The 27,090-nt window shown below is 39.7% G+C and overlaps 1 protein-coding gene across 1 annotated transcript in view; it reads left to right on the top strand.

Annotated features, from left to right (window-relative positions):
- The window catches only part of LOC144599769 (protein diaphanous homolog 1-like), a 193,502-nt gene that overhangs the window by 27,530 nt on the left and 138,882 nt on the right, over positions 1–27,090 (top strand). The window contains exons 5-7 of the mRNA XM_078411006.1: positions 12,473–13,042; positions 14,826–14,940; positions 16,100–16,138. Coding sequence (XP_078267132.1) covers positions 12,473–13,042; positions 14,826–14,940; positions 16,100–16,138 — 724 coding nt within the window. The remainder of the gene's footprint in view (positions 1–12,472; positions 13,043–14,825; positions 14,941–16,099; positions 16,139–27,090) is intronic.

Below are 27,090 nucleotides of genomic sequence, written 5' to 3'. Positions count from 1 at the left end.
GTGAGGATTAGATATCCTAAATAAGGAATTGGTTAAAGGACAGAGATTGGAAGTTAAAGCTCTAGTTTGGCAGAAGGTTACTTGTGATGTACGATAGGATCTGATTTGATTGTAACTTAAACGCTCCATTCCTGCATAGTCATAGTCTTTTTGTCCCTTTATTATAAAGAATTTATCTACCTCTGCCTTAAAAAGTATTCAAAGACTTTGCTTCTGAAGCTCATTGTAGAAGCATGTTCCAAACCCTTGACTTTGAGACACAAAAAAAATAACACTTGGGATGGCAAAGTGGCGCAGTGGTAGAGTTGCTGCCTTATCATGCCAGAGACCCGGGTTCAATCCTGATTATGGGTGCTGTTTGTATGGAGTTTATATGTTCTCCCGTTGACCGCATAGGTTTCCTCCGGGTGCTCCGGTTTCCTCCCATATTCTGAAGACAAGTTTGTAGGTTAATTGGCTTTCGTAGAAATTGTCCCTAGTGTGTGGAAGATAGTGTTGGTGTATGGGGTGATTACTGTGTGGCTTGGACTCGGTGGGCCAAAGGGCCTATTTCTGCATTGTATCGCTAACATCTAAAGACCCTCGGAGAAAAACAAAACACCTAGTCTCTGTTTTTAACAGTGACCCTTCATTCTGGATTCCCCCACAGCAGAAAACGCCCTCTTGTCCATCCTGTCACCACCCTTCAAGATCTTTTGTGTATCAGTCAAGTTCTCCTGCACTCTCTAAATTCTAGGGGTAACAAACCCAGCTCATCCAACCCCTCCTCAGAAGACAAACAGCTCATTCCATATATTAATACAGGAAACCTCTGAACTGCATCCAGTGGATTAAAAAACAATCTTATGTAAGGAGCTCAATACCGTAAAAATACTCCAATGTGGACTCACCAGTATCCCATATAATAGAAACACAACTTCACTATTCTCAACTCCCCAAGCAATAAAAGATAACATTCTGTTTATTTCCCTAATTACACGCTGCACTTCCATAATTGCCTTTAACAAATCATGCACTCGGTACACAAACTTCCCCACATCCAAGAGCCCTGTAATAGATACAATGCTTTTTTTTTTAAACTTTTCCTGCCAAAATTAACATTTACATTTTCCAACATTATGTTCCTTTAGGCAGGTCTTTGCTTATCCATCATCTGTACAGCTTTGTTTAGGAAGGAAATGTAGATGCTGGTTTACAACGAAGATAGGCACAAAATGCACTCAGCATGTCAGTCAGCTTCTCTGGAGAAAAGGAATAGGTGACGTTTCAGGTTGACATCCTTCTTCAGACTCCTGAGCGTTTTGTGTCTATCATCTGTATATCCTTCCGTCTGTTTTCAAATTGTTTTCCTTTCCCGTTTATGTGTCATTGCTAAATGTAGCAACTGGGCTTGGAGCCACTATCCATGTAATTTCCTTAAATGTTAAATGTTGAGGTCTCAGCACCAAAGCATTATTCATTGCATCTTGCAACCAGCAAAGGATCCATTTATACCCAATGTCTTTCTGTTAACTAAACAATATATGCTAACCATCCATCCAAACCTCATTTGCTAAGACCTTTCAGTTTCCTCAAAAACATTTGATGCAATATTTTGGTAAAGTTGCATTTGTGGTCAATGCATGCAAAGATGTATTCAGCCTTTTACTATCTTTTAAAGTATTTGTAAAAATGAGATCAGCTCATCGGCTTGAATAGCACCTTTCTTTTTCCATGTATAGTTAAACTAAAACAACAGAAGTATTAAATATCCAAGGCTTGGCATCTTCCAAAAGTCAATCATATGCAGATTAATGTTAGGCTGTTCTTCATTGTTCCAGCAAACCAAACCTTTTCACTGTACCTCCATGACAATAATAAACCTAAACTTAAAACAGGAAAGCACCTGAAATCTGCATTTATTCTATTCATGCTTATGATCGTGACGCACATTTCTACTTTTACATTTAGTGTGTAGGCATGTAAACAAGTGGATATCCGTCCTCTGCCCCGTTTCCGTTCTGATCTTTAGAGACCCAAGAATTTTGACCTAAGGCAGCTCTGAGGCCAGATCGTCACCTGGAACCCATCCCCCCACCCTCTCTCCTGCATCAAATCGACTTCCACCCACTGCAGCTGAAACCCATTCCCATCTGCTCTTCATGAGTTAATGTTCTAAACTGAAGTCTGGCACGGGTAGTGGATTATCTCACAGGAGTTCATGCATTGTAAAGCAACATCCTGAAAGCTTGTCCAATTAAGGAGTTTGTCCTTTTCCTCCAGGCAACTTCCCTTTGTGCGGCAGGAATGCAAGGTCTCTTCCTGCTCTGGTTTTCGTTTCCAACTTCAGCCCATGGAAAACAAAATGTTAGTCCAATGTGCGTCACAACCATTCTTGTTCCATAATCCACAAAATGTACAATTAGTCTAGAGGACAATGACTAAGAGCTGTTAGGAAAGCAGTCATGCTGTCTCTTTCCAGAATTTATATTTATGAAAACCCAAATCTGATTTTGATTCCATTGCTATGTTTAGTACTTGCCATGATTTGTACTTCACTGCAGGAGCTGATTCCAAAAGTTACTGAAAAGACACATGAAGCCGAACCAACACTTATTATTCGACAAATGTTTAATTAGCAACGTTCTATTCACTGATCAGGAACAGTGCTTTTCTTTTCTGTCTCTTTAATGAGTAAAAACTGCTGCCAGTGATGTTTCAGTGTACTTTATCTCCCAGCATCAGTTTTCAAAACAACTTCACCTTAAATCGGCTCTTGGCATAAAAAACATTTGTCCTTGTCGTTCTGATTGCAGTCAAGTTCTTTATCAGAAAAATCTGTCCATTAACGTTGAACTATTTTCAATTTAAATTGCTTATTTTGTGATATTACTTATCGTACTTTGCCTTAAATTGACTCAAAATGAAAGGCTATCTGCAAAATTATTTTAAAAATTGAGAAATTGAAAGGTAGCTTTTAAATTATCCCAGTATTATATTTAAAACAGTCTATTTAGGTATAGGAGTTTTTCAGCTGTAACTTGTTCATTTTGAAACTAGGAAAGGGATTTAATCAAGTTAAAGTTGAAATTAAGTGCTTGTCATTTTTTTTAAAGGAAGGCAAATGTGCTTAACAATTGTCCGATTCAATAATATGCATGAATGAGCTGAATTTACATTTAAGTCACACTTCCTTAATGCTTTTAAACCAAGAACCTCGCTTTTGCCTTTTTCAGTTTCCATCTGCTGTGTCTTGTTCCTTTCTTTCAGACTCCAGCATTGTTGCATTATATGGATGAAATTCTAGGCAGCTGACACAGGACATCTGGCCAATTGTTGCATGCTATTTTGGTTCTATTGTGACTTTCAGTAAACCTATCGTTGAAAATTAACTCAGTATTAAAGTGGGGCAAGAACTGAGGCCTTTGTGTTTGGAAACCATAAATTCTTGTCGAACTGCACACATTCCACATGCAAACTTCTTTGGATGAAGAAGTAGCTTTATCACGTTCCCTCCATATGTTTGACTGGGTCTGCTACATCTGCTTTAAGTCACTTAACTAACATTTGTTTGCATTCCAAAATTGTGCTCTTGGGAAAAATTGTTTGATTCTGTGCAGTAGTTGAAGGAGAAATCAACTTCACGTGGAAAAGAGAATTTGGAAACTAAACTCTGTTCTTTTCTGCATTATCTGACATTCTTTTTAATCTATACTGAAGTGCATCTGGGGCCATCTCCAGGTAGAGGCACAAGAGAATACAGATGGTGGGATCTGGAGCAAAGAGCAAACCCCTGGAGGAACTTATGGATAGGTGGTGTTTTGGTGAATGACCAGTCTGCAGAAGGGTTGCGACCCGAAACGTCACGTATCCATGAATTCATCCAGGAGTGATTAGTCTGAGGAAGGGTCCCAAACCAAAACATCACCCATTCAGTCTGAGGAAGGGTCCCAAACCGAAACATCACCCATTCAGTCTGAGGAGGGGGTCCTGATCTGAAATGTCACCTACGTCAGTCTCAAGAAGCATCCCGACCCAAAATGACACATATCCTTGTTCTCCAAAGATCCTGCCTCACCAGCTGAGCTATTCCTGTACTTTGTATCTCTTTTTGTATACCTGCATTTGCAGTTCCTTGTGTCTGTTGGAGGAATTTGGCAGATTAGACAGCATTCCAGGAGGCAGAGAGATGGTCAAGACTCTACAATCAGTGCCCATGACCTGAAACGTGACTATTCCTCTTACTCCACAGATGCTGCCTGACCTTCTGAGTTCCTCCAGCAGATATTGTTTTGTACAATCTCCAGATAGTTTTATTTTACTACAGAAATCTGAGTGGGAGCTTCCTCGATTGATTCCTATTTGACCCTGTGATTGCAATACTTGTTGTGCACAAGGGGTACAAGAATCCTTTTGAGAAACTCTTAAGGAAATTTGGTCAAGTTGTATCAGAAATTATCATCTATTAGCACGTGGAACATTGCAATAATGGATTGAGACTCCTGTAATGTGCTCCATGGCTCTCTTTGATCCTTATTATCTTCTCCCACACACAGCACTTTTTCACCCTGAGTTTTCTCTTGACCCCCAAGAAACCCAAGCTCAATCTCAGACCCTCTGTTCTGTCGTTCCACAGCTCCCTTGCTCTAATCTGCAGCCATATAACTCTTCAAGCCCTGACTCCAGCAATTGTGGCCCCCATTTTCTCTGCTCTTTCCACTTCAACCAGATTTAAATAGATTGGGGAACAAGATGGGAAAGTTGGTGGGTGACACAGACTTCAGTCTGTTGTAAGGAGGAAAAATTGAAATATGGAATTACGATGTTTTGATTTTGTAAGTTAAACTAAAATATGCTAAAAGAAAATATGTTTATAAACAAGATGCAGCGTGTCCTTTTATTGTAAGTGAATAACATAGCCAATAAGTTGATTGATCGTAAACCAAATCTTGTTTCTTTACTCAATAGAAGGAATTATATCCTTATCAAGGCCAGGTGAACAGAAGGTACTGGCAGCCTGCCAACCAAAGTATTGCAGGGAATATTTCTGTGCCAGGATTTTCCCGGAAATGCTAGTGGTTCTGTGAGGACCTGCCAGCATTTACCTTCAAAGTGCCAGCAAGTTCAGGATTTCAAATGAATGTGAAAGTTCTGAATGTGCTGAGTAAATCTTGCAGGCAATTACTTGGCTGCTTGAACAGCTCAGCACAAAATACCCCAACATTTCCACTGGGTATTTGCACATAAAACCTGCATTTATAACAAAATAAATTAATTTGTTTAATTGTTTGAAGGTTTTATTAAATAATTTAATCTTTTATTTCAGTTTATTGTTTTTAATGGTTTCATTGTTTTCAATTATTTTTCAATTTTAAATCTCGACAGCTGTGAACAGCAGCAAAGCCTGGGGATTTTGACTTTGCCATGTATTAATCTATTTCAAGAGTGTCAAGTGTATCTAAACAAAAAACATAGAACTGTACAGCACAGGAACAGGCCCTTCAGTCCACAATGTCTGTGCCAAACATTATGCCAATTTAAATGAATCCCTTAAGGCTCCATGTACTCCATATCCCTTTATTCCCAGCACATTCAAAGGTTTCAAAGGTCTTTTATTGTCACGTGTACCAATTAAGGTACAGTGATATGCGAATTACGATACTACATTAACTACATTACGATACTACATCACGACGCACAACTACATTAAAGTTAACGTTAACATCCACCACGGCAGATTCTCCACATTCCTCCCTGTGATGGAAGGCAATAAAATCTAATCTTCTTCCCTCCCCCCACTCCATCCCCCTCAACCCCCCTTATTCTCCCTCCCTCCCTCCACCCCCTCCCCTCCTTGGTCTTGCTCGTGTTGAGAGTAAGATTGTTATTTTGGCACCACATAATCAGCTTTTCAATCTTCCTCCTGTACTCTAATTCATTGTTGCCTGTTACCTATTGGGGTCTGTGATGGTATTAATGGATCCAGTTACATGCGAAAGAGCAGAGACCCAGTTTCCTGAGTTTGCAATGAGTTTGGAAGTGTTGATGAACAACAGCCTTGAGTGGAGAGCCAGCAAGTTTGCAATTACTGTCAATCTTTTGTGGTACCAGATGAAATGAAAGGGATCCAGGTCATGACCAGGGCTGCAGGTGATTTGGGTCAGAACCAATCTTCACGATGTTCTGCATCACAATAGATGTGAGCGTCATTGGTCAGTAGTTTTTGAGGTATGTCACCTTGCTCTTCCTGGGCACCAGCCTTTTAAAGTAGGTGGGGACTTAGAGTCTTAGTTGTGGGATTTTTTTCGCTATTTTGCTTCAGATTTTCAGTGATGCTAGGATATTAGCAAAATGGCATTGCTTTGCCGAGATGATGAATGCTTAGATAATACGGAAAGCAAAGAAAATGGGATGAACAAAGAAACCTGAAGGTGAGATAAAAGTTCAGCTGTGGTTCTACTGAATTGCAGAATAGACTATTTCTTATGTCCCTATATTTTAGTTTAGATCAGAGATACAACATGGGAACTTTGGCCCACAAAGTTGGCCCACAGGTGGTCAGACACAGCACACAGACCACAGACCATTGATAGTTGACCACAGCACGCAGACCATTGATAATACTATGCTATCCCCTTTCTCATCCTTTCCATATACGATCGTGGCAATTTACGGAGACCAATCAAACGCCCATGTCTTTGGGAGGAAACCGGAAACGTTGAGGATATCCACCAAAACTACAGAAAGTTAGACAGCTTAGGTATTGAGAATGTGGCCCGGTGCACTAAAATTTTAACCTCCAGAAGGATCTTGTGACATCATTCTAGGAGCAGTCATTCCATGATATAATGTACAAGAGTCATCCAATTCATTTTTTCCTTCCATATCATAGACTAAGGATGCCAAGAAAAATTTTAAGAATCAGATCCAGCATTTTGAAGCAGGTGTAGATTTAATTAAGTGGATCATATATCGGTAACATAGATTTTTAAAAAAAATTATTGGGTGTGCATATAAAGCACTTGATGTGAACTAAAAACCAAAGTGCTGGAGGAACTCTACAATATCAGCTAATTGTATTACATTGTGTTCCACCAGGAATTTAGACAAATTAAGAAAATCACAAGGGAGCTCAGGATTTTCTTGTGCGAAGAAACATGTTAGATGCTGCCTTGTCTTTGTTGCTGCATGAACACATAAACTGATCCAGCATTTGTTAGTTAGTTATGCTTAGAGATACAGTGTGGATACAGATCCTGGCCCACCGTGTCCACGCTGACCACAATCACCCATACACTAGTTCTCTCCTACACACTAGGGACAATTTACAGAGGACAATTAACCTAAAAACCCGCATGTCTTTGGGATATGGGAAGAAATCGGAGCACCCGGAGAAAACGTGGTCACAGGGAAAATGCACAAACTCCGTACAGACAGCACCCAAGGTCAAGATCGAACCCAGATCCGTGGTGTTGTAAGACAGCAACTTTACCACTGTGCAGCCCCAAGCCTTACTTTTTTTGTGCCTTTTATCCTCACTGTCAATATTTTCCAATCCAATGTTTTCACATCATTACAAATTATTTTATGAGCATAACCCTGGCTTTTTTCAATTGCCAGTGTGATCATGCAGAGTGAACGGGTCGTTTTCTGATTCACCCTGAGTATTACAACCTCTTGAATGTGCAGAAACGCAGGATATAAAAACTGCAGTAGGCCTTACAGGCCCTTGATTCTCACCTGCCTCTGGTTTTGTAGCCATTAATACCATCTGCTAAAAATCTACAAATCTGTTTTCTAACATTTCATTTTCCATTTAGGAGGAGAAATGTCATAATTCTGCTAGGTCAAAATATAAAGCATCTTTTTATTTCTAAGTAACAAAATGAGAGCATCCTCAGCCTACATGAAGAATCATGGAGACTTGTGACACTTTAGACATCCAGCCCATTGTGTCTGCACTAGTTGATGAAGAGCTATTCTGTCTATTCTCATTCCTATCTTTGGATCTTTACCCTTACAGGTTATTATATTTCAAATGCACAGCCAAGCATTTCAAATATAAAGGTTTCTTCTTGTCAGGCAGATATCCCATTGTCTCATCTTTTACCAATTTAAGTTTGTGACTCTTAATTATTGGCCTCCCTGCTAAAGGAAGTAAGGTCCTCCTTTATACCCTTCTAGGCCCCCTATAACTTTATCCACCACTATTAAATCTCTCTCTTCAAGTGCTTCTGTTCCAAAGAAAACAAACCCAGTGTGGACTATCCTCTCAGCCAAAACTTTCCAGATCTGGCAGTAACTTCCTCAAATTTCCTCTCTAGACTGCTCATTTCCTTTCCGATAATGAAATGAACCTCCTCCATCGCTTTTTTACATTTGAAAGAATGAATCAAAGTGCTGGAGCAACTCAGTGGAATAGGCTGCTGGAAGATGTGGATGGGTGACATTTCAGGTCGGGTTCTTTCTTCAGACTGACCTGCTAAGTTACTCCAGTGCTTTGTGCCTTTTTTTGTTAGCTAGTATCTGCATTTCCTTGTAACTCTTTTTATCCTGTCGTGTAACAAAGGCTGCTATTTTCAATATATTTGGGATGTAATAGAACATGTTCAAAGACCTAAGTTTAGATGAGAAATTGAAGATAGTGAATGCAAATCAATCACCACTTTCTCTGGAAAATGTTTTCTCACTTATTACACAATGCGCCCTGTTTTCAATTGACTTTGCCAACTAGTTGAGACTATTTATTTTGACCAGCCATGTCCCACCAGTGCCTCAGTTTAAATCCTTCATCATCTATTGATGTCCTTGTGTAGAAGTGCTATTGTTGCGAACTACACGCTTTGAAGGGATTTGATTACAGGAATTATTTGAGCAGCTACCCTGGAGGAATGAACAAAGCAATGTTCACTTTGCTGCATTTGCAATCTGTCGACACTGCATATTGTACTTCAACACCATCTCAGTACATTACTCAATGCATTGGAACCAAACCCGTACAATGACTTTGAGAGTTACCCCAGCATTTTGTATCTATCTTTGGTGTAAACTAGCATTTGTAGTTCCTTCAAAAGCATCTAGGGAGGGATTGGACAAATGACATTTTGGGCCAGGACCCTTCTAATAGTCCATGATTTCTGAAATATATGGTTCATGGCATTAAGCTTATTTGAACTGTCAAACTTTTCAGACTGAGGCCACATGCAAATTGGAGGAATAGCACTTCATATTTTGCTTGGTCAGCCCCCACCTCTCTTCCATGCTAGCGTAACTCAGTGGGTCAGACAGCATCTCGGGAGATAAAGAATAGGTGACATTTTGGGTCGGGACATTTCTTCAGACATGCTGCCTGAGTTACTCTGGCACTTTGTGTGTTTTTTGGAATATATTCTCTCCCTTTCCTATCTTTTACTTTCAATGGTGGTATACATCCAATGGTATCAACTAATCAACTAATCAAAACTAATTTTCCTCTATTGACTTTATTAAATTTTCCTTGATTTCCCCTTGTTGCGATGTTGCAAATTCCCTTATTTGTCATACAGTTCGATAAATGTTCGCTCTGGTGAAGATGTTATTGTGTTTATTTTCTGTTTAATTTTAACTTAGGATTATCATAATCATACTTTATTAGTCAAGTATGTTTTGCAACATACAAGAAATTTGATTTGCCATATAGTCATACCAATAAAAAGCAACAAGACACACAAAATACATTTTAACATAAACATCCACCACAGTGACTCCTCCACATTCCTCACTGTGATGGAAGGCGAAAAAAAAGTTAAATCTCTTCCCTTCTTTGTTCTCCCGCGGTCAGGGGCCTCAAGCCTTCCGTTAACAGGATGATCTTGGCTCCCATAGCCATTGGTCGGGCCCGCTGCATCGGGGCAATCAAGCTCCCGCATTGGGGGCATCTCAGCTCCCTCGCGTAAGGCGATCGGGTCCCGGGTCGGGGCTAGTCGATCCTTCTGCGACTTCGGACCTTCCCGATATCAGTCTCTACCCGAGACTGCGAGCTCCTCGATGGTGAAATCCGCAGGCCTCAGTTGGAGCATCGATCCCAGACAAGGGATTGCAGGCTCTGATGGTAAGTCCACGGCCCCGTGGTGGGACTCAAAGTCAGTCTCGAGCAAGGCCGCCAGCTCCATGATGTTAGGCCGCAGGGTGACTGACCGGAGATACGATCCGGAAAACAACCGCATCTCCGGAAAGGTAAGAGATTGAAAAAAAGTTTCCCCCGACCCCCTCCCCATCCCCCACATAAAACAAACCAGAGAACATTAACACAAACTTTTTAAAACCGACTAAAAAACCCCCAAAAATACGAAAAGACAAACAGACCATTGGCGAGGCTGCCATCGCTGACGGTGCCACCCAGTGGAATTTTAATTTGTTTTTGCCAGGAAGTTAAAATTCTTGTCATTTTTTGGCCTCAGTTCCTGCTGACGTTTTTAAACAGTACAGTGAGTATTGAGTCCTTTGAGATTTCCGCAGCCACATTGTGATTCAGATGGGGAGCGAGAGGAATTAGAGACTCGAGTAAATACAAGTGCAGCAAGATCTATAGTGCTTAGACAGCAGTTATAAAGTCTGCTCTGGCTGGCTCAGCATCACCACAGCTGCTGTTTCAAACTGTAGCCAACATTTCAAGCACTAAATCTTCCCGAGTAAGGTGGTCAATGTATGGAGATATGCAGTGAAGATGGACACAAAGTGCTGGAGTAACTCAGTGGGTCATGCAGCATCTCTGGAGATGGTCCTCCGATTCGGAATATCGGAAGCCTCAAGTAAGCAGGTCCTCTATACCCCTTTGTGGTTTCACGTGGTCATGAACAAATCCAAAGGCAACATTTTGGAAAAATAGCAGTGGTGCTTTTCGCATTGTGCTACTCGGTATTTCCTTCTCACTCTGCATTACTATCGAACATTATCTGGTCACCACCCCATTTGCCATTTGTGGGAGCTTGATTAGTGCAAATCATTTACTAGATATCCAACAGTGACTACCTTTCCAAAAGTATGTCAGTGGTTGTACAGTGCTTTGGGAGTCCTATAAGTGATGTGAAAGATGTATATAAATGCATGTTCAGCTTTCAGATATAGACATACTAGGTATTACAATCGTGTTCATTTTGGGGGAGGACCAGGGGTTGTCTTGGACTCCTGCAATTTGCTTTGATATCTAATGTACAACATTTTAGTTTAGTTTGGAAATAAGACGTGAAAACAGGCCCTTTGCCCCACCAAGTCCAAGCCGACCAGCAATCACCCTAATACTAGTTCCGTCCCACACACAAGGGATAATTTACAGAAGCCAGTTAACCTACAAACCTGCAGGTCTTTGGGATGTGGGAGGAAACTGCAGCACCCGGAGAAAATCCATGCGGTCACAAATAGAACATACAAATTTCATACAGACCGCACCCAGAGTCAGGATCGAACCCAGGTCTCTGGCACAGTAATTTTAGGGCCTGTCCCACTTAGGCGATTTTTTAGGCGACTGCAGGCGACTAGGCTGTCGCCACATGGTCGCCGCCTGTATGGTCGTGAGTCGTCTCCAAAGAGTCGTAGCGTTTTTCTGCTCGCCGCTGGATTTTGAGACGTTTAAAAAAAATTGCCGACTGTTAGTTTGACGCCAATAATCGTAGTTTGACGTCTCCTGATGTAGGTGCTGTCGTAGGTTGTTGCCAGGTTGTCGCCTGGTGATGTAGGTTGTCGCCAGTGCTGACTTTGGTGAATTCCATTGGCGACTACCTACGTCAACCGGCGACAGGTACCGGCCTCAAAACCGGAGGCTAAAATGACGTGAAATGTCTTCAGTTGTCGCCGACAGGCTCATAGCGTGTCGCGGGTAGACGTAGGTTAACTTCAGTTGTCGTAGGTGGATGTCCTAAGTCGCGACGATTGGGTCGCCGGTTTTCGGTAGCTTGCCGTAGCTTGACGTCGACTAGGTGGTAGGTTGTTGTAGCTTGTCGTAGACATTGTCGTGGGGGGGGGCGGTGTTTCGGCAACCTACTACGACTATTGACAGTCACCGGCAGTCCGCCTAAAAAATTGCCTAAGTGGGACAGGCCCTTAAGGTAGCAACTCTACTGCTGCACCACTGTGCCACCAGATGTTTGAGATATCTGAGATTGTTTCCCATGGTAAGAGTATCTAAGATATGAGGGCTTATGCAAGGTATAAGATAGACCAAATAGATCTGAATAAGAAATTTCTTCATTCAGTTGGAATTCCTTGGATTTCAAGCCATGGGTGTTCACTGAGATTCGAGAATAATTGTGCATTGGGTCAACCAGAATTCGGCATTCATCTGAAAAAGGAGCATTGAGTAAAATTGAAAGCCAGACCTGGCTTGAGGGCTTACTTCTACATCTCTTATGTTTGAAGCATGCCACTAATTTGATAATGAAGACTACTTAATAAGTTTAATTTCCTTTAAATCATTGTGCACTTCAAGGTCAATGACAATAATCTTATTTTGTCACAGATCACACAAATATCTAAGGACCTGGAAGATGCAAAGACAAAGTTGGCCAACATTCCAAAAGAATTGCCAGTTCAAGTTAATGTCCCACCACCAGCACCTCCTTTACCAGGTCAAGTTCCATCATCTCAGCTTGCAGGCCAAGTGGGAATACCACCACCACCGCCATTGCCTGGCCAAGTAGGAATACCTCCACCACCTCCATTGCCAGGACAAGTTGGAATACCTCCACCTCCTCCATTGCCAGGACAAGTGGGAATACCTCCACCTCCTCCGCTGCCAGGACAAGTGGGAATACCACCACCGCCTCCACTACCAGGTCAAGTGGGAATACCACCACCGCCTCCACTACCAGGTCTAGGAGGACCTCCACCACCGCCTCCACTACCAGGTCTCGGAGGACCTCCACCACCGCCTCCGCTACCAGGACTAGGAGGACCTCCGCCTCCTCCACCACCTCCAGGATTCCCTGCCTTTGCCAATGTTCCAGTGGTCCCAACTTTACCCTTTGGGTTGCAACCTAAAAAGGAGTACAAGCCAGAAGTTCAACTCAAAAGGGCAAACTGGCCAAAAGTAAGTGAATATTTTTTTAATCGTTGTGATTGATTGAACGATGCAGCATAGAAACAGGCCCTCGGGCCCACTGAGTCCACATTGACGATCAATCACCCGTTCACTTAGTTCTATGTTATCCTACTTCTACAAACACTCCCTAAACATGTACGGAGGCCAATTTACCTACAAACCCGCACAAATTTGCGATATGCGGGAAAACCATAGCATCTCCCAGAGGAAACCCATGGGGTCACGAGGAGCGTGCACATTGCCCACAGACAGCACCCAAGGTTAGGATCAAACCCTGATTTCTGATACTGTGAGGCAGCAGCTCTACCAGCTGTGCCACCAAATAATTTTGTTCAGAATTGAATGGTATTTTATGATGTTTCATTGCAAATAATGCAGATAGTAAGGGCAGCACGGCGGCACAGCGGTGGAATTGCTGCCTTGCAGCGCCAGAGACCCAGGTTCAATCCTGACTTCGGGGGCTGCCTATATGGACTTCGTACGTTCTCCCCATTTCCTGCGTGGGTTTTCTCCAAGTGCTCCGGTTTGCTCCCACACTCCAAAGACATACAGATTTGTAAGTTCATTGGCATGGTAAAAAATGTTATTGTCCCCAGTGTGAAGGATAATGTTTAGGAAAGAACTGCAGATGCTGGTTTAAATCGACGTGTGGTTTAAAACACAAAATGCTGGAGTAACTCAGCGGGACATGCAGCATCTCTGGAGAGAAGGAATGTGTGACATTTCGGGTCGAGAACCTTCTTAAGACTGAAGAAGGGTCTCGACCCAAAACGTCACCCATTCCTTCTCTCCAGGAATGCTGTCTGTTGGAATTCCTTCTCTCCAGGGATGCTGGAGTTACTCCAGCATTTTGTGTCTACCTTCTGAAGGATAATGTTAGTGTGCGGGGATCGCTGGTCAGCACGGACTCAGTGGGCTGAAGGGCCTGTTTCCATGCTGTATCTCTAGACAAAACTAAACTAAAAAAATGACTAATTGTGAATATCTTGATTAAAATGGCTTCAAATGGTTTCCACAGATTCGCCACTCTCTTGATTGCCTTTTATCATTGCATTGTGATCCCTGGTTCTGGATTTCCTTGCCATTGGAGACGTCCTTCCTACATTTAATCTGTCCATTCCTGTAAAAAGATTTCAGTTTCTGTGAGATCCCCTTTTGTTGTTGGTAGCTCAAGTGAATTTAACTCATTGATCCAATCTCTCTTCATAAATCAGTCCTGCTATCCTGGAAGTTAATGTTGTGAACTTTTACATAATGCCATCCATAGCGGTTCCTTGGCCGATACGATATGCCTGAACTTTAGTGAGGAAATATTTCTCTCTATTATCAAATGATTTCTTTCATCTCTACCAAAGAAGATGTAGCCAGCCAATTTTCCACATTTTATTCCATCTCCATGCTGTCCTCTCACTCAGCTTGCTTGTATCCTGTATCTTGAAGCCTCTTTACATCCTCATATTCTCACAGTTTTGGCTCATCAGTCAGATTTGAATCAATCTTACGACAAGAATTTCAACCAGGGTTCAGTTGAATTGTATTTATATGCATTCTTATCAGTAGCAGAGTTCGTCAGCAGGTAGGATAACGTTTGCACTTCCTCCAGATGTTGCACGTTTCTTTTCAATGGCTGACATGGGCACAATGGAGTCTAGTTGTCATTTGTAGTGTAATTCTGTTCTTTGATTTGTATCACCACAAAGCAAATTATTGGCAACTATCTTTTATTTTCTTTCACTTAATTGGCTCTATTGTTATTTTATTTATCTTTCAGCTTCTGCCTAAAGATTTGACTGAAAAGTGTTTCTGGGTCAAAGTGAAGGAGAACAAGTATGAGAATAAGGAGCTGTTCGCGAAACTCACTCTTACATTCTCTGCCCAGACAAAGTGTAAGTTACCGAATGGATGACATTTTGGTTAATTTAATTATTTCAATCTTCCTAACTCGGATTCGAATACCTCCACATTCAGGGACAGTTTCTTCCCAGCTGTTATCAAGCAACTGAACCATCCTATCACCAACTAGAGAGTGGCCCTGACCTACCATCTACCTCATTGGAGATCCTCGGGCTATTTTTAGTTGGACTTTACTGGACATTATCTTGCACTAAACGTTATTCCCCTCATCCTGTATCTGTGGACGGATTGATTGGAATCACGTGTAGTCTTTCCCCTGACTGGATAGCACACAACAGAAAAGCTTTTCACTGTACCTCAGTACATGTGACAAACTAATCTATTTATCCCAGCTAATGGTATATATTTAGGATAATAAATATAAATTTGGATAATTTCAAATTCAAGATTTATAAATCACATTCTTGGAAATATTGTGCTTCAGCTCAGGAGTTTTTAGGACTGAAAGTTTTATGGAATCTAATGTTTTCAAATTATTCTTTTACTAATACCAAATATTGGAATTCTTGATGCACAAGTACAGGATATAAATCTTTGAAATGCTAGGTACTCCTCAAGCCGGTTCGTTCCATAGCATTCCATAGAATCTATCTTCTCGCTTCATGCAAGCATTCCCTAAGCTGCCCTTAATTCACAGCTGAAACAAAAAATTATATTAATAACCTTTTTAACCAAGCCTCTTTCTGAACAAATATTAAACCAATTCCTTTTTAAGAAAATGGTCGATTCAGAATGACATGTTTTACCTACAATACTGTTCCAAACTCTGAAGGAAAGGATTGGTTATTGGCCTTGTCCGTTAATTATAATCTAATGCAAAATTTATATTAATTCTGTGCTTGCTGTCCAAGATACTTAGACTGCTCTACCATGCTTGCATAACGATGCAGGATATTTTGTCATTATCTAGTGTAATTTAAGCTATTTCTCTCATTGAAATGTCATGAACTTCCGAGAGTAGAACTAGAACTGTATTCAACACATTAGCCATTTGAATGTCGTTCCTTCTTGACCCTAAAGAAAGATCCCAACATGTCCTTTCCCTCTATTGGGACAAAATAGATGATTTCAACTTCACCCCATTATGAACAGTATTTACTAAATTTTATTTGTTATCTTTTTATTTTTAAGTCACTGTAAACTTCATTGATATTGATAGTCCATGGCAGGGTGAGATTGCAAATTAAAGCTTACAAATTATACTCTAATGCAAAATGTATAATGATTCTGCGCTTGCTGTCCAAGATACTCAGAGTGCTCTACCATGCCTGAATAATTTAGCAGAATATTATGTCATTATCTAGTGTGATTTAAGCTATTTCTCTAATTTAAGTGTCATAACCTTCTGACCATAGAACTGTCTTTCAACATATTATCCATTTGAATGTCAGGTTCACTCCAGAGCCTAATGGGCCTGAAGAAAAATCCCAACATGTCCATTCCCTCTCCAGATACTGCCTGTCCCACTTAATTCCTCCAGTACATTGTGTTTTGCTCAAGATTCCAGCATTTACAGCTTCTGTGTAAATTTTCACATGGTCAAACAACATAGCTGTAACGTATTAGTAGAAATGACTGGTAGCGAGGTCATAACTGTGTAAATTGACTATAAACCCACAGACGAGGATAGTAATAACAACAATGGGTACCAAATCCAAGGCTGAAGACTTCAAAGAGTGGTTTCATTTAGTGCTCTAAATCAACTTTCTCATGGTTGGATCTGCGATAAAGTTCTGCCTCATTCATTCTTACCCTGCTACCAAGTCAGTAAATCCATCTTCATCATCAAGAGAGAACTTGATTTTTTTTTTCTCAACAAATTGCTTTAGTGAGAACGTTTTATGGTAAATAAATCATGAGCAAAGTAATTGAACTATCTTAGTTGTGCAGTTTTAAACTGTTATCAAGCCTGAGATTAAAACAGGTAGGCCTTAATGTGTTCCTGTGCCATAGTTAATTTATCTGGTAATTACTTGCACCACAAAACAGTATCTCAAATATTTTCTGGCTGTAAAACTTAATGCACAGCTATTTTGGCCACATTATATTCAATTGCTTAAGCATTAAAGAATGAAATATGTTTAATTTTTGCATTATTCTGGGAGCATTAGCTGTGAATTATAGCTGTGGGGAAACTGATTTATTTGAACAAAATATTCAAATACAAGAATACTTAACATACATGATATAACATATGTAGTTGAAGTTGCTTAGGAAATAGTAAAAATTATGTTTAAACTAGGTTTGAGAAATTTTCTTGCCAATATTGTTTCTCACTGTAGATACAAAATGCTGGAGTAACTCAGCGGGTCAGGCAGCATCTCCGGAGAAAAGGAATGGGTGATGTTTCAGGTTGAGACCCTTCATCAGACTGGTTTTAATGACAACTGGTGGGGCACTTGAGGCAATAGTATGTACTTACAGTGCCCTCCATAATGTTTGGGACAAAGACCCATCATTTATTTATTTGTCTCTGTACTCCACAATTTGAGATTTGTAATTTAAAAAAATCACATGTGGTTAAAGTGCACATTGTTGGATTTTAGTAAAGGCCATTTTTATACATTTTGGTTTCACCATGTAAAAATTACAGCTGTGTTTATACATAGTCCCCCCATTTCAGGGCACCATAATGTTTGGGACACATGGCTTCACAGGCGTTTGTAATTGCTCAGGTGTGTTTAATTGCCTCCTAAATGCAGGTATAAGAGAGCTCTCAGCACCTAGTCTTTCCTCCAGTGTTTCCATCACCTTTGGAAACGTTTATTGCTGTTTATCAACATGAGGACCAAAGTTGTGCCAATGAAAGTCAAAGAAGCCATTATGAGACTGAGAAACAAGAATAAAACTGTTAGAGACATCTGCCAAACATTATGCTTACCAAAATCAACTCTTTGGAACATCATTAAGAAGAAAGAGAGTACTGGTGAGCTTACTAATCGCAAAGGGACTGGCAGGCCAAGAAAGATTTCCACAGCTGATGACAGAAGAATTCTCTCTTTAATAAAGAAAAAAACCCAAACACCTGTCTGACAGATCAGAAACACTCTTCAGGAGTCAGGTGTGGATTTGTCAATGACCACTGTCTGCAGAAGACTTCATGAACAGAAATACAGAGGCTACACTGCAAGATGCAAACCACTGGTGAGCCGCAAAAATAGGATGGCCGGGTTACAGTTTGCCAAGAAGTACTTAAAAGAACAACCACAGTTCTGGAAAAAGGTTTTGTGCACAGATGAGACGAAGATTAACTTATATCAGTGATGGCAAGAGCAAAGTATGGAGGAGAGAAGGAACTGCCCTAGATCCAAAGCATACCACCTCATCTGTGAAACACGGTGGTGGGGGTGTAATTGCCTGGGCATGTAGGTACTGGCTGCTGAAGGTACTGGTTAACTTATCTTCATGGATGATACAACTGCTGTTGGTAGTTGCATAATGAATTCTGAAGTGCATAGACACATCCTATCTGCTCAAGTTCAAACAAATGCCTCAAAACTCATTGGCCGGTGGTTCATTCTACAGCAAGACAATCATCCCAAGCATACTGCTAAAGCAACAAAGGAGTTTTTCAAAGCTAAAAAATGGTCAATTCTTGATTGGCCAAGTCAATCACCCGATCTGAACCCAATTGAGCATGCCTTTTATATGCTGAAGAGAAAACTGAAGGGTACAAGCCCCCAAAACAAGCATAAGCTAAAGATGGCTGTAATACAGGCCTGGCAGAGCATCACCAGAGAAGACACCCAGCAACTGATGATGTCCATGAATCGCAGACTTCAAGCAGTCATTGCATGCAAAGGATATGCAACAAAATACTAAACATGACTACTTTCATTTACATGACATTGCTGTGTCCCAAACATTATGGTGCCCTGAAATGGGGGGACTATGTATATACACTGCTGTAATTTCTACATGGAGAAACCAAAATGTATAAAAATAGCCTTTATTAAAATCAGATAATGAGCACTTTAACCACATGTGATTTTTTCTATTACAAATCTCAAATTGTGGAGTACAGAGGCAAATAAATAAATGATGGGTCTTTGTTCCAAACATTATGAGGGCACTGTAAATGTACATTATTAAAAAATAGCTAAATCACATCTGACCTTTGAACCATGGAACAATCTTTAAAAAAACAAGCCACTTACCAAGCTTAATACCATCAAGTGCGATGTTATTTGCACGATCAGGGACCCGTCCAGTACCTTGGACAGGAACTGCCTTCTTCACTGGCACCTGGTGGCTGTAATAAATCTGTTCAATGTGCCATAGTAAGACTCCTAGGGTAGATTAAAGCATTCCTACTTTCCCTGTAAAAGTGACTCGTGGCATCCCTCCTTGAGTGACACCGACATGTCCAACAGTGTAATCTGCTCAGCCACTCGAGTGGTTCTCGTCCAACAGGTAGTGTGAGGTGGAAGGTAGATAGTTCATAAATTATAGCAGCAGAGTTAGGCCATTTGGCCCATCACATCTACTCTGCCCTTCAATCATGGCTGATCTATCTCTCCCTCCCAACTCCATTCTCCTGTTTTCTCCCCATTACCCCTGACACCCTTACTAATCAAGAATATGTCAATCTGCACCTTAAAAAGACTCAATGACGGCCTCCACAGACTTGCCTGTGGCAATCAATTCCTCAGAATTACCACCGTCTGACTAAAGTAATTCCTCCTCATCTCCTTTTGAAAGTTACGTTCTTTTATTCTGGTCCTAGACTCTCCCACTATTGGAAACATCCTCTCCACATCCACTCTATCTAGGCCCTTCACTATTCGGTAAGTTTCAATAAGTTCCCCCCTCATCCTTCTAAACTCCAGCGAGTACAAGCCCAGTGCTGTCAAATGCTTACTATATGTTTACCCAATCATTCCCGGGATCATTCTCGTAAACCTCGTCTGGACCCTCTCCAATGCCAGCACATCCTTCCTCAGAAATGGAGCCCAAAACTGTTCACAATGGTTAGGCATATCAGAACTTCAGTGAACAAGTTTGCATTTTATGAATAGCCAGCTGTTTTCTCTCACCAGTAGCTGTTTCCTCTAATGTTAGTGTGCAAGTTGCCATGTTAAATTAAATTTATAACTTACTGTGCTGTCCTTATGAACACTCAATCACTAGGTTGCTGGCCCAGTACCATAGCCGCCTCAACATTGTACCAAATGCTTGATGATCAGCATGGCCTTGAGGGACTGAAAGGCCTGTTACCAGGCTATATATGGAAGAGAATGACAGGCATAATCTTCGACAGTACCTCGATATTGCAATAATTTAGCTTCCATTTGTGATATTGTATAGACTGAATTTGGTGTGGCTCACCATATTCTACCCTGGCACTGATGATTTTTCTCTTCTTTTCCCTCTTTGCAACTCTGTAATGGTGAAACATGCAGCTAGTAAAGGTAAGACATTTTTTAATTTTTCATGACCCGTTGTTATGAGTTGATTTCTGATCGTTTGAATGTGTTAGCTTTGATTCTGCAATTCCTTGAGTGGACAAAAGCTGTCAAAATGGAACACTCTTCAGAAGAGGTATCCTACTAAGCTACATATCATGTTGCTGACCTATAATTTTCTTATTGTGGGTGTGATAAAGAACAGTTTAAGCAGGCAAATAATTCAGTATGGAAATAATTTGACTGAACAAAGCTTAAATATATGCCTGTCTTAATTGAGTATGGAGCATAAATAGGACAAGGGAAATAAGTTTTGATAGTTTTCCTAATCAGCTATAGATTGACTAACGTACAAAGCTGCAACTAAATATATCCTCCATATTTCTGATCCTCATTTTATTATTTTTTAAAAGTTTTTAACTGACCATGCATTTAATAACCTTTGTTATTCAAACCAGCCATGAATTAAGATAGGAAGCAGCCAAGTCTTATATGGAGCGTTTGAGTTTTATGCACATATTTAATATAATCTTTTTTAATATAGAGTATATTGAACTACACGTGTTATTTGGTAGGATTAATTTTAAGTGATTCCATGGCAAAATTATACTTAAGTTAATCCAAACTTCTATGAAATTACTTTATTTCCCATTTCACCAAGCTAAAAAAAAAGAAACATTAATTACGTTGAAAATGTTTGTAGTGATTATTCTCAACTTTATTAAAACTATGTTGGTTGGTGGTGCATGGGAAGTTTCAGAGGGACTTGAATTTTCAATTAAAGTAAATAGCAAAGGACAAAGTCTACTTTCTGGAAATTAGTCTGGAGCTGCATCACAATCAGATTTGTCTTTCTATCTGATTATTTGGTTATCATATGAATATGGATGGATATGTTTCTTAAAGTGTAGTCTGAGATCTTTGAAGGGAGGTTCTTTGATTTATCTTGCAATTAATTCAGATCTTCAGCTTCATTTTATACTTAGTTTACTTTTAGTTATTTCTGTTTCAAGCCGAGGACTGTTGTTACACTGGCAGACCATGAAAGCACCTCCTGGCAGTTGTTTATTGTGGCTGGCCATGATGTATTGTGTTTTGATTTTAGGATGTAGGATTTTTTTCTGTCTGCAACAGAAGAAAATTATTCGGGAGAATTTACGTCATGACTATCTGTTGCAGTATGTTACATTCAGATTAAGACAACAGGCAAAAAATTTCATTGCTTCAATTCACAGTATGCATATGTAATATTTGTTCTGGTCAAGTTTGTGGTGCTGCTATTTGAAGAGCCAATGTCTTGTTTAAGTATAACACCACCTCTATGGTTTGGATGAAGGGATTTTGTGTGGCTCCGTGAAGTTGCAATAATGCAGCACCGAGTAATTTCTAGGCGTGGGGTATGAACACACTGAGCAAATCTGATTTTTTTTTAAGTTGTAAGTTTTATGTCATAAGTTTTTTTTCCCCATCAGTTTAACATGAAATTAGGGCAGCTGGAAGTGGAGATAAGGTTATGCATATCAGTGGGCTTAAATAAAAATCCCATCAATGTATGCTGCCTGTGGAGTTCAAATAGCAATTGGACTTTATTTACAACCATAGTAAACGCCACCCACAACTTGTTTAAGAGTCGCCTGGATGTCTGCTTGCCCTGGGAACTTAAACTAATATGTTGGAACTGTTCTTGACAGAATTTTGCAATCTTTAAGAATTCGTGCAAAATCTCAAAGGTTTATATTGTGTTCTTAAATCTATCTCTGTGTTGCCAACATAACTGGAAACCTATTGTTCAGTTGGTACAGGCAGTATTCCAACAGTTACGACGATGTGCATATAATTAGTTGTTAATTTTTGAGCTTGTGCCATCATAGCAATGCCGTGGATCACTTATCGAAGGACATAGCCTTGTTTTCAATTTCCTGAATTTTAAAAGAACCTGTACATATTTAATAGTTAAACTATGAAAATCTTGGCCAACGTTGCCATTACCGATCTTCACAGTAGAAGCTTCAATTGTAAACTAACCGTGACATCTGTTAGCCATCTGTTTTCACAAAATAGCAGAATATACTCTGTTTCTATATTCCCCTTCATTTAATGTGACTCTTTCCTGTAAGTAGCTGGGGGAAAAAAAAATCTCAAACTTTTCTTTTACTTTTAAACAAGCTGTCAAGAGAAAAGCGAGAGGTTTCCAATGTTTAATGGAGAATTCTTGGCTCTTCATTCTTTCTTTTCCCCCAATATTCTATTTCAATATCTGCTGGAAAATCACAGGACACGCAATCTTTAAAATTATTGCTTAACAGCAGTGGCAGTTGGCTCTTTAGTTGACACTTTTGAGTGGTGAATGCAGTGAGAGAACCCATTGTTCAAAGAACCAGCTCATTCGGCTGTTCTAGAAGTTGTTTATTTTTGTGAATATTCAATGATCAATGATACTTTATCAATCAGTCAATGATACTTTATTGTCACATGTACCTAGATACAGTGAAATTATTTTTTGCATAAAATCCGGTAAAATCTGTTATTATTTCTGAAGTGTCTTGCGTTTAATTTATCTGGAATCCTGGAAATTTTATCTAGAATTTTATCTAGAATACACACATCATTGTGTATAAAAATGCATTTTGTTTCTCAACTGTTTTACCTCCCTGTACCGATTTGGGGCGTCACAGTTGCGCAGCGGTAGAGTTGCTGCCTTACAGCGCCAGAGACATGGCTTCAATCATGACTACAGATGTTGCCTGTACAGAGTTTGTACGTTCTCCCTGTGACCGCATGGGTTTTCTCCGGGTGCTCCAGTTTCCTTCCACACTCCAAAGACGTGCAGGTTTGTAAGTTAATTGGCTTTGGTAAAGTTGTAAATTGTCCCTCGTGTAGTGCTGGTATATGGCGGATTGCTGGTTGGAGCAGACCCAGTGGGCCAAAGGGCCTGATTCCGTGCTGTATCTCTAAAGTCTGAAGTCTAATGGATCTCTTTTAATTTTGTTTAATGTGAGCTTTAAACACAGGAAATGCATACACCAATATATTATGCATATACTAATTGCAGAGCTGGCAGGCCACGATGCAATAGTAGATTTTATATGAAAACCCCGCCTATATTTTTCATTCGCCAGTGCACAGCTTTCTGTGCAATTGGCTCTGGTCTAAGTACTGTGCTACTAATAGGTTTGATTGAGCACAAGCCAGTTGTGATTTTTTTGTGAGACTTTACTTCCAGTGGTAATTTTATTATATTTATAATGTAATAAAAGTTTGCTTTGTCATTCAGCACAATGATGAAAATTTGTGATATCCATAATTTATATTATAAAATTCATTAAATATCTTTGACGACATAAAACTGCCATTCCTCTTTAAGTTCTATAATGATATAATGCAGTTTCTACAGAATATAAATATTGAACGTGAATTATTTAGAATGTTTTTTATTCTACCTAAATAATTGACCTTTAAAGTTAATGGCACAAAAGAATATAATCGCAGCATTTAAGATGATTTTAGGGTGTAAATTAGAGCTCTGTAGTTATTGTACATTTTCTAAAACAAAATGTTGAAATCTTCTTCGAGAAGTTGGTCCATTTGCCATTAATTTTTGATTTGGTCTAGATAAAAAGGACATGTGTCTATGATAAATTTCACAAATTCTAAATGTCCAAAAATGATTGAAAGCCAAAGAAGTGTTAAGAGTTGTAATCACTTTTCTAATGCAGTGCAAAAACAACCATTTGGGTGCATATTACTGCAACAAAATAATGAAAATATTTAATGTAAATAAAGCCAATCTGGGGGAACTCAATTTTAGCATGTACACTTGAAAGAATAATTATAGCAATAACTTAGTTTTCTCAACGATGTCCAGTTTTCTTTCATATATTTCCATTTTCCCCCCATCATTCTTTACTTTGCTTTCTCAGTCTTTTTCCCTTGTCCATTGGGAACGTGTAAAAGCTGTGGTGCAGATCAGAGCTGTTGGATTTGTGATCCACTGGTCTTGCACCATTTATAAAATCGTATCAGGTCAGAGTTGTTGCCGACATCCAAAACCACAGCAATAAATACCCAGCAGATTAGGCAGTGTCTGTGGAGAGGAAAAAAAGGGGTTAAAATTGCAATAGAGAACCTTGCATAAGGACTTGCCAGTTCCAGTGGAAACGTGAAACAGTTTGATAGTGAGTGGTAATCCTTCTTTTATTCCAGCAAGTCTAATATTCATTCTAATATTCAGATAGTTATTTTAGTTTATTAATGGTTGTATTTGCTGTGATACAATAAGCTTGCAATGTCAATTTATCACACTGCATGGTTTGAAAGCAACCAGTTCATCCGTGAGAACTCAACGTGGTGAGGACACCAGCAGTGAAGTCAACAGGAGCTGATCAATGAGAGAGATCAGTAAATTTATCCGAGAGAGAAACATCAAGGAATACTTGTCCTGTTTTTAGTGCAAAACTCTTCTTGATTGATACATTCATGCATGTTGGCATCCTTGTGACCCATGATAGTGAAAGACCTTTGGAACAAAAAAAGGCATCAAAGAAGTACACAACATGCAATTTGGAGGCAAGAATGAGGTTACGCAACAAAAACTAATTGTACCATCTTATAAATGGTGCTGGCTCGTCTACCTGTGGTTCACATTTTATACTTTAGACTTTAAACTGTACAGATACAGCACGGAAACAGGCCCTTCGGCCCACTGAGTCGTTGCTGACCATTGATCACCCCATACACTATCCAACGCACTAGAGATAATTTGCAATTTTACAGACGCCAATTTACCTAAAAACCTAACCTATGTGTCTGGAGTTTGGAGGAAACCGGAGCACCCAGAGGAATCTTACAAAATCTGCACAGACAGCACCTGTGGTCAGGATTGAACCCGGGTCTCGGCTGCTGTAATGCAGCAACTCAACTTCTGCACCACCGTGCCGTCACGAATAATCTATTAGTGGAGCCATGATGTGGAACATGCTTTGATTTATTCATATTTACAATTAATAGGATACAATTATGTTTGTTTTTTTAAGCTTTGCTGTTGAAGGGTTAAATTTACAAAGACATCACGTGGAATGATCTAAAGCAATTGTGTGACCGAGATGAATTGGTGATTTGGCCACATTTGTGTCTTGGGGTTATGAGTTTGAAAATGATGTGGGATTTTATATGCCAAGTTTGGATGCCAAATAAAACAGCAAATGTGAAAGGGGATATAATTTAGAATTGAATCACCATTGGGTCAGACACTAAAATAGATATTGTCCCAGTGATGATTTACTGATTCCATGTACAAATGAAATTGCATCAGACAGATGGAGCAGTTTCATAGTCATGTGAATGGCCTAGGGTGTTTTAGAAGTAACAGATTTACTGAAGTAAAAGACAAAATATATATTAGACATTATAGTCGCTCATATTTTGCCTGATTTTCCCTGCAGTATTCAAATCAAACCAGTACAAAAATATATTGTAACTTCAGAGTAGAAATGCTTTCTGCAGCTGAACACTAATGAGTGTTCAAAATAAATATAAAACCATCTTGAGCAAAAATGTGCACACCATTCACCTTATAGCTTATGCAATGTAGTTCTAAATTTAGTTTAGTTTATTGTCACATGTACCGAGGTACAGTGAAAAGCTTTTGTTGCATGCTAACCAATCAGCGGAAAAGCTATACATAATTACAATCAAACCATCCATAATAGACAATAGGCAGATACACAATAAAGGGAATACTGCTTAGTGCAAGATAAAGTCCGATAAAACAGAGCCAGGAGGTCTCCAGTGAAGTAGAAAGTAGGTCAGGACCGCTCTCTATTTGTTGATAGGATGATTCGGTTGCCTGATAAATGTCTGTGTTGCTGAACGTTCTGCTTTTTGCGGAAGAGTATTTCATATTTCCATCATTGCCCCAGTTTATCCTGAATGGGCTAAATCTCCTTATCTGAGATTCCTCACATAGGCTGGATTTGTTTCCATCTACTTTAAGTGCTTTATCTTTAAAGATCATAATAGTTTCAATTAAATCATTTGTTAACTTATATTTTAAGGAATGAAAGCATTATCTATTTAGCCGTAACAATTTATTGCAATACTACCAAGGTGACAAAATCAATGTTGATGTTTAAAGCATCCAGCTGTGAACCACAGGTGATGCAGAGGTTAAATGCCCACATTTGCTTTTGAAGGGCCATGGAAATAAGTTTCCTAAAGGGCAAGACAACTCATTCACACAAATTTCAATTGCTGCCCTTGAAGCAGTTAAGTAGACAGCAACCTTCTCGATGTCTACACAAGAGCAAAAGTAATTGATAACTTTACAGCATAGAGTTATATAGAAAAGTTAGACAGCACGGAAACCGGCCCTTCGGCCCAACCTGTCCATGCCGACCAAGATGCCCCATGTAATCTAGTCCTGTTTTGGCCCATATCCCTCTAAACCTTTCTTATCCATGCATCTTTACAAATGTCTTTTAAATGTTGTTACTATACCTGCCTCAACTACTACATGGATTGAAGTGTATTGAAAAAAAATCTAACATTTAACCAAGACCATTTTCCACGTCGTGTTTAAACGAGGGTCTTCAACGGGATACCAAATAGGATATTGCCACGACAATTCAGACTGCTGATGAGCGAGGTGATTCTTGGTTATTAGTTTAGTAACAGGTTTTTTCAACTAGTTGTAGAATTTAGATGATGAAATAAAACTAA

Source organism: Rhinoraja longicauda, chromosome 14 (genome assembly GCF_053455715.1).
Source record: "Rhinoraja longicauda isolate Sanriku21f chromosome 14, sRhiLon1.1, whole genome shotgun sequence".
Taxonomy (NCBI): domain Eukaryota; kingdom Metazoa; phylum Chordata; class Chondrichthyes; order Rajiformes; family Arhynchobatidae; genus Rhinoraja; species Rhinoraja longicauda.
Note: the sequence above shows the minus strand (reverse complement) of the source record. Positions and strands in the feature narration are given on the sequence as shown.